General features: G+C 37.5%; 1 protein-coding gene across 1 annotated transcript; it reads left to right on the forward strand.

Moving 5' to 3' along the window:
* The first annotated feature begins 339 nt into the window (after positions 1 to 339).
* On the forward strand, positions 340 to 8,049 carry LOC137728116 (uncharacterized). The gene is made up of 17 exons (XM_068466997.1): positions 340 to 348; positions 1,139 to 1,303; positions 1,423 to 1,584; positions 2,387 to 2,480; positions 2,579 to 2,874; positions 2,946 to 3,012; positions 3,102 to 3,155; positions 3,286 to 3,386; positions 3,458 to 3,527; positions 3,612 to 3,949; positions 4,047 to 4,446; positions 4,530 to 4,630; positions 4,731 to 4,774; positions 5,754 to 5,934; positions 6,330 to 6,486; positions 6,709 to 6,842; positions 7,403 to 8,049. Exons 1-17 carry the CDS (start codon positions 340 to 342, stop codon positions 7,550 to 7,552), a joined length of 2,523 nt encoding a protein of 840 aa, XP_068323098.1. The 3' UTR covers positions 7,553 to 8,049.
* Positions 8,050 to 9,247: the final 1,198 nt, after the last annotated feature.

Consider the following 9,247-nt stretch of genomic DNA (forward strand, 5'->3'; position numbering starts at 1 on the left):
CCGGGTCGGGGTGTGTCAAGTAAGGCTTAAACCAAAAGTAGCAAAATTTTTTCTCATAAAACTACGTTATTACCCATAACTTTTTTGTTGTGACAGAAGATTAAATAGTGTTTTCACCTTCTTTTGGTTAACAAAAAAGTTATATTAATATGCAGTTTAGATAATGCTCAACATATAAAAGAGTAGCCACGTTAACATTGGATAAAATCACATAAGAAAATTGTTGGTAAAGGAAAAATAGTATCACATGCTAAGCTAATAAACATAAAAAATAAAGCAACCTTAAATATAAAGTATTTACACATTAGAGATACAATTCATTAGTAATTTTGGTCGAACATGGAGCTGGTAAGACGGACTCAACTCATTAACACGACCCAATTCTCTCGCAAAATTTCAACTAACGGGTGGAGACTTAATGGGCTAGGTTAAAAACAGGTCCAATTTCTCTCCTGAAAGAAAGATATTGACTTTAAAAACTAAAATGTGTAATACAATGAGCAATAACATTAGCCCCACGAAAGATATAAGCGATAGTTAGTTATGCTTTGTCAAGAGTGGTTTAAGGGGAGGTGAGGGTATCTCATCCCAAGCCAAGACATACTACAAATCTCTTTGAGAACTTATAAAGAGGGTCTTATCCTTTGTTTTAATTTTTATAGATAGCACACGAAGAGAAATTGTCAACAACGGAACTTGAACCTAGACCTTCATTTGGGGAGGAGATAGATCATTAACAATTTAACTAACCTCCGTTGGCATAAGTGATAGTTCTTTGATTCCTTTGAGAGATGTCTAGAGGGGCTAAAAGTGTGTTATGACAACCAAGTACTTATGACTTCGTTAAGCAAAAAAGACTTGAAAGTGTCTAGATCATTGAAGCGTTTCATGGAAAAGCTCATCTAAAAAAAATAAAGTAACACTTCAGAGTACTTTTTCAAGAAGAAAATTTTCTTGAAATGTCATACGAACTTGAAATTCACATAAAATACAAACCATAGTATCGTGCCAATAGTAGGAATCGAACCGAGGGCACCCCAGAAACCTAGCCTACATCCGTCAAATAGTCGCTTCCACCATCTAAACTAGCACGACCTTTTTGCTAATATTTAGAATTTAACTGTTTACATAAGCACAGCAGTTGGCACAATACCGCGCGTCAGACCCGTACCCGTCCCCTCCCTCTCCTCTCTCCTTGGGCGAACAGTGTCGCACCTCTGCTCTTCAAATTTACGGCGCCGTGCGGCCACTGGCGAGGTCGCCACCGACTTGGCTCTCCTCCTCGTCGGCCGGCCTTCAAAGGGCAGGTCACCTGTCACCCGCCACCCAGTTAGGCAGATCGAAATCGGGAAGTCTCACACCACCGCCGGTTTCGAGCCCTTTTCCGGACCTTAGGTATAAAATTTCTTGTTTCCAATTTAGAGCTCCGGACCGTTTCACTCTCTCTCCCTCTCTCTACTCCGCAATATCGTTTTCCAAATTCTCCCTTTCTTCGATTCGGTCGTCAAATGTGCTCTGTTGCGATCGTCGTCGACTTTCTCTCTCAGTGGAATCTCTGCTCTTCGCTCTTCCAAGCTCAGTTCGGTAAGTCATTTAGGGTTTTCCTTTGACTAGAGTTGAATGTTCTGTTTTGTATTGATCCCAATATTCCCAATATTTTTTTATTGAAATTTGAATCCAGTGATTGAAGCTTTCTATCTCAGATTTGAAGTTCTCTGCGAGTTGGGATTGATTGAATTTTGAATCTTTTTGATAATTTGTTAGTGTGTGAAGGATTATCTGCTGGGTTTTGATAGAAATTTTCATTGGTTTTTAGTTAGTTTGATTTAGATACAATCAATTTACAAATTTACTCGACCCCATTAGTCAGTTTGAAATCGAGGATTCGTTGAAGTTGTGTTTTTGTGTGCCAATTTTGATTTTATCTTCGAATTACTAAGCTTTTGCGGAATCAAATCACAATTGAGGTTAGATTATCAATTCTTAATTTGTAGTTTGTTAGTTCTCCCCGGTATTACCATGTTTTTTATTTTTTTATTTTTTTGTAAATGTACATATAAGTGATACGTTTAAATGCTTGTAGCTGGTTTTATTCGGGTCTTATTCTGATGTGGTAATTGCCATATCAAATTATTCTCATTTGTTTCCCCGTTTCTGATGGGATCATCTGTATACATTTGGTCCGTACCGATCTATCCCAATTCAGGACCATATTATCTTAGTTTGGAAGATAAAAACACCATTAATTTTGGGTTAAAATTAAAGTAATTTGTGTTTCTTTCTCTTTTTTAGTTTTTTTAATTTTTTTATAACTTTGGACTGAAAATAGAACTTACTTAGTTAAATTTATTTCTATCCATTGAACTGAATTTGGTTTTTTTGTTAGTTTTCTTCCCTTACCTTATTTAAAGACAAGGCTTCTGCTATAATTGAAATGTCGGATTGGGACGATGTTTTTCTTGCGCCTGCTGGTGTCCCTGGTAAGCCGTGCATCTAGGACTCGAAAAACTTGTCATTTTTTCCATTTGTAATTACTTCAAGAGATGGCCTAACTGATTTTCAAGTTCTTTTTTGGCAGCTCGTGCTGGTGGCCGATTTCGACCCAAGGCAAAGCCACGGCCTAGCAGGGTAGCATCTACAGCAGCCGCCCCTGCTCTTCCGATTGTCATAACAGAAATACCTGTAACATTATCTACCACCATCTCAGATAGTGTTCCATCTGTTGATGTTGGAGACAGTAAACTAACAGATCAAGTTGGGAGCATAGAGCCATCAGAAAACAATGTGATTCCATTGTCTGATGGCAAGAAGGACACCGGATCTTGCGAATCAACTGCAGACGTTGCAGGTTCTGATGGAAAAGCATCGGGGGAGGTAAGAGTATTTACCTATTTCCTGGTTTCATTGTTTTTCATTTCTTGTTGATAAGTTATGATGTTTTCCAGAATACAGACATATTCTCTGGATTGGAATGTCTTGATGATTCTATCAGTCAAACGACAAGGGGTACAGGTGACTTTTGCAAAATGCAAAAATTTTCTAAACAGTTAAAAATTGCATTAGTACTGTCTGTTGACTGCGGTAAGCGCTTGTTCTTCCAGCAGAGATTGCTGTCAATAAGTCCGGTGATAAGGCTGATACGGGTACCAAACCAGGTGACAAGTTCTTCCCTTCATCTTCTGTTAATCATGATTCATAAATGGCAATTTTCTCAATGGTAAAACTTTGATGATACCACACATTGTTCTGCCAAGTCCTCATCATTTGTGGTGTGTGATGTTGCAGAAGCTGAAACTTGTTCTGATTATTGTACAACCCAAGATCCAATGTCCTGCAGAGAAGTTTCCATCTCTAACAAACAGGGTGAAATGCAGTTAGAACCTGAGGTAAAGACCTGTACTATCACAGAAAAGTGATTCTTGTTGAGTTATTGATTTTGATTAATTGGGCAGTATAGTGTCAGGTAGATGGGGCTTTCTCTGACTTTGAAGTTCTAGATGTTGGGTCTGATGTAGCCATTTCATCCGGTATGTGCATCCACAATCACTTGAATTTTGTATTTTGCTACCGTATTGTATGTTGGGTATTCAATTGAATCTGGGTTGATGTAGAACGACATGCTGGCAAACATCAACCCAAGCTCAAAGTGAAAAAGGGAAAGGAGAATATTGACATCCCTTGCTCTGAAGTTGAGCCTAACATGGGTTCACAAGCTGGACATTTGGTACATTTTGAAACTGGTGACATGAATGAGAGCTCGCTTCCTGCCTTCCCTACTGGACATGTTATTGATCACCCGTCTCCGAGGCTTGGAGATTCTAGCACCCTGAATCCAACCTCTGATTCCCAAGTGAATACAGAAAACCTGGCTGAAACTAACCACTCGGATGGTGCCATTTTGGGGGATGCTGTGCATTCAGAAGATGTTGGTGGAACACCTGAAAAAGTGGTAACATTTTTTAACTATAATATTTGTCCATGCATTTCGTATGGGACTGTTAATTGTGTTAAGATACCTGCTTCTCTTTGTTTTCTGGATTGGGCAGGGTCGTAAGAGTAGAAATAGAAACACTTCTACTACATCAGATCTTCCTCAGAAGCGCAAATCTTCTGCAACCGAGAAGGGTGAAGGTGAGACATCATCCAGGCAGCTGAGGAAGCGGGTACCTCATAAACAAGTTGATGAGCTGGCAGACGAGGCTAATGATGACAGCTTCACTGCTGAACCTTCTAGTGATTCTAAGATCAATGAAGATGAGGATAATATTGATGAATATAGGGAGCATAAGACATCGCAGAGGAAAAGTGCCCCCAGAAAGTCCAAGAAACCTGTATCTGGAAAAGAACCAGTTCGAAAGCATAAGAAGACCAAGGAAGCATCTGATCAGTCAACCAAAGACGCTCCCAAAAAGTTCTCCCATTCAACTCGTAGAAACAGAAGACAAGGTAAATGAATATCTGGATATCTAAGATTGTGTGACACAAAATTTGGATGTCCATCATGATTCTAATTTCCTTACCTTTTGTAGTGGACAAGTCTTTGCTTGAAATCCCAGAGGAGGAATTTGACCCCTATAAATTATCTCTTAAGGATCTCATTCGTCTAGCAGAGCATAAGGAGCTGTTAAAGGTACCATCTGGTTTTCGTGGTCAAATTTTCACATGACGAAGTATAATATGGTTTCACTTCCAACATTGACACTGACTTCTTTGTTTGTTCCTACGGGCAGATTAAGGAGGCAAGAAAATTGACAACTCAACAGCCCAATGAAAGGTACTGGAATTCTTAATACAGAAGCCATAAGTGCCAATATCTTTATGTTGATCATACTTGTTTAAGTTATGTAATTTCAAATTCAATATCATGATGTTCCTGGAGATCTTGATGATGGTTGATTGAATTTCTTATCTTTATACACAAAGTAGTGCAAATTTTATGACAAGATCTTTGTGTTGATCACATTTAATGCACTCCTAAAATCTGCACTATTTTGTGTGACAAGCTCTAAACACTTGTTATCATTTGTCCAAAGATGGTATTAAGTGAACAGGATGAAGTAGTTGAAAGATGTTTTATTTGTCTCTTGTATAAAATGGCCATCCAAGATTTACTGTTTGAAAGTATCAATTTATTAATATGATGGAATGGAATAATTGTGAGTTGGGCCTTCTGGTTGTGTGACAAGCTCTAAACACTTGTTGTCATTTGTCCAAAGATGGTATTAAGTGAACAGGATGAAGTAGTTGAAAGATGTTTTATTTGTCTCTTGTATAAAATGGCCATCCAAGATGTACTGTTTGAAAGTATCAATTTATTAATATGATGGAATAGAATGATTGTGAGTTGGGCCTTCTGATTGAGTATGCTTTCACCAATTGTTAACTTTATTTGGGCCCACTTGAGGCTAGAACAATGTGGCATGGCAGATTTCTTAAATATAATTATGTTTTCTTTCTAGGACAGGAGGGTGGGGGCCTGGTAAGCATAGGGCAATTTTTAGTGTGAAAAATATTTGATGATACGTAGAACTTTGACTTTGAGTAAAAGCTGTTATTTGTGAAGAACTGTTGCCATTGTTGTTGTGGCTTATATTTTAGATCACACACGCACACAGAGAGACAGAGACACATGCACACACACTTACACGACACAAAGGTTGACATGCTTGATTCTGAATAGAGTATCATTTGTGTGATTGTTGGAGTCATATGTAGTCCATTAATCCACATTTCATATTATTCTTTCCTTGCAGTACGAACAATGATTCTCATAAGGAAGGTTCTCACAATGAAGAGTTCTATCCTTCAGAACATGGCACTGATGAAAACCAAGCAACTTATCATGTTAATTCCTCTCTCCTCAATTACCAAACTTACATGGACAAAGCACCGACTGCAAGATGGTCTAAGCAGGACACAGAACTGTTCTATGAGGTAATGTACCTATAAATTCACTACATTTAACTGGTTATCAATTATTAATGGAAAAATCTCATATCTTTCTCATTTTGTGGATTGGTCAATCAGCTTAGAACTGGGCTTATAGGTTAGTGGTATCTGCAGACTTAGAAGTTAGATGATTAGGTCAATTCATGATCTCCTTGGTCAAATTTATGGATATCGTGGGAATTCAAAGAGAATGGTGATAATGGAACCAACACATGGAATCAATCTGTAGATCTCTGCCAATAATTTTTAACTACCCGAGGATGTGCTCATGTTTGGAAATGTTTTCTTTGCTTCCAAATTTTTCTTAACACTAGATTCATGCCTGATTAAGCTAATTGTATAATAGGTCAAACTAAATCTGCCCTTCACATGTGATTTAGGCTATTCAGCAGTGTGGATCAGATTTTACTATGATTCAAGAACTTTATTTTCCTGGTCGAACGCGTCATCAAGTCAAGTTAAAATTCAAGAAGGAAGAGCGTCAACATCCATTACGCATCTCAGAAGCCGTACTAAGTCGCTCGACTCATTCCACAGGTCAGTCCTTAATTTTTCTTTTCTTATATATTTACTGTTTTAATCATTCCCTTCTTGGGTGGTTGGGTGGAATTAAGAACTGTACCCAAGATTGTCGATTGCCTACATGTACATATGAAATTCTTCTTATTCATTATTTTGGATGGAGATTGGAATCTATGTGATGAAGGATGCAGGAAAATTGTATATACAGTGGTACACTAAAGTGATTTTCTCGTGCAGATCATTCCCAATTTACTTCATATATTGAGAAGCTGCAACAAGCTGCTCAGGCAAACAAGGAATCTAATGCAGATGAGTCAGTTGACTTGACTGGCAAGAAGGAAGGACTAAGAGAGCAGACTCGGGATACTGATGTATGCATTTTCTGTGTTTTCTTTGTTTCTCTTCTGCTGAGATGCTAATGTTAGTGTTTGTATGTATTTATTTTATATTTAAACCTTCATGAAGATGGTTATTCATATTTATAGGCAAATTGTTTCCTGTACTCGTAATTCTCCAGTCGTAGGTAGTATGTCAAATGGAAGAATTTGCATATGGGAATTGCCGATGATTTAGGATTTATTCATGAAATAAAGGATCTAGATGAAATTTCAAATTGACTGATCTTCGATTATGCAACTTTATTGATTTATGCCCTTTAATCTGTTCATAGAACCAACCTGTTGGATGTGTAATACGGGAACTTGTGTGACTCGTTGACATGCCTCTCTTGCCCTTCGACCTCCTCTGTGAAAGGATCATGTATTTGCAATTTTCTTTTAGATTTTTAACTGATGATTGGTGCAGCTTGTGCTCAATTATAAATATAACTTACAATCATTCGTGCTTTTCCATCTCTTTCGATTAAATGCCTTTTTTTCCTTTCTTTTCTTTTTCTTCGTATAAAAAGTAATTTGCTTCTTATTGCTTGCAGGAGGGAATGGCGAAACCCAAGTCGGAAGAAGTTCAAGATCAGGAAGCTGATGTTGCTGAAGTTCAAGATCAAGAAGCTGTTGCTGCTGAAGTTAGCAATCCCTTGAAGTCCGATGAAATTGACGAAGAAGATTTTACGTGGTCCGACTAACAAGTGAGGAGTTTTACTTTTCTCTCCCTTATTTTTTCTCTAGCCATTGATGAGTCACTTCCAACGAGAAGATAATGTCCTAACAAAATTTAAGGATATTCAAAACTTGTTATTGAGAGTGGACTATGGAGCGTGTGGAGATAAAAACGAATACATTACATCAAGAGGCCAACGTCGTTGCAGCTCAAGCTCAACTGACAAGAATGGGATATCAGATACCTGAGCCCCCAAAATCTGGGCACAAAAATAGTGTTGCAACAAATTTTTGTATGTAAGTTTGTAACATTGGTTGTTATTTAAATATTGATTGCTCTCGTATCTAATTTTCGTTCTCCTAAAGTTTTTTGTGAACAAGTATTATAATTAGGCCTGTTAACGGTAATGAATATTTAAGCTTAGAACTGTCTGTACAAACTCATGCCCAAACCCACAAGAATACTACACTACTGTATCAGCCGATTAGTATGTTACTTCATCCGTTAAATGATAACTTGACAAACGTGGGTCTCGTTGTTAAGAGATGGTTGGTGCCAGCACTGTTAGACATTACCAAAGATCACAAAATAGCTGTTTATTTGTCCTAGTGTTCATAAGGTACTTGTTTATTTTCGTCGCATGATAATATTATGTATAATTCATGCAATTGATAATTTTTCTCTCTTAGAAACATTTGTTGGTTTACAAAGATAAACCATTAAAGCATGAATGGTAAAGAAACCAAACAATGCCTTTTAAAATAAATGGTGAATTGTTCTGATGGTTAGAGTCTTACTTTTAAATCCACTGAATCTCGGGTTCAGACTCTTCACCTCTCCTTGTGTAGCTTAGGATAAAAATGTCGGTATTTAAAAAAAAAAAAATTGACACTTCCTATAACTGAAGAAGCAAATTACTCCTAGTAGTATGCAATCAAAAGACAACCTTGACTTCTAAGTATTGAGAAGTTAAGGGAATAATGATCTAGTTGAGGAACTATTACGCTATTGGATTAAAGTTGAGGGACTCTTGTTACAATTTCCTCTTTATTCTATATTCTTATTCATTCGGCTGCATCAAAAGAAAGACTTATTCCATAGTCATATTCATTGACTAACTGAAGTGAGATGTTGGAGGAAGCTAAGATATATTGACAGTGGCTTGTACTGGTGAGTGAGGTCGACGATTTTCTTCGATGAGGTTGACGCTGTGAAAAAACAATGTCATGGTAAAATTGGGAATTTTGTGTTACTTTCACCCCTTATGCAATTAGGGAGTTGGATAACTTATTGCTTCCCGTACAAAAATTATAACTTTGGTAGCTACATAATTTTCTATTCCGCATAGGGAAATCATAACTTTTAGCTACATTAAAGATCTTTGATTTTGCAAAGATTAAGAGCTTTTCTCTCTTTGTGAGAGCTCTTCTCACCGTGTGTGTTAGTCTTCAGATCAAGGAATTCGTTCTGTCGCTAGCCCTTGCTTTTGGCAAGGGTCGGTGATAACCTTGGTCCCCTTTCTTTTTCATTTCTCTACGTTTTCTCCCTATTCTCTAGCCTAATTTTCTCCGAACCCTTTCCTTTAATTCTTCGCCCTAGATCATAAAGCCCTCAACTCCGATTGTCCCTCTATTCTCCGCTATTTGTTCTCACTTCCATGTTTCTAATCAATTCATTTTCTTCCTCTAGTTTGTGGATTTTTCACCCCTCCATGTCCTCC

This window comes from Pyrus communis, chromosome 3 (assembly GCF_963583255.1).
Source record: "Pyrus communis chromosome 3, drPyrComm1.1, whole genome shotgun sequence".
Taxonomy (NCBI): Eukaryota; Viridiplantae; Streptophyta; class Magnoliopsida; order Rosales; family Rosaceae; genus Pyrus; species Pyrus communis.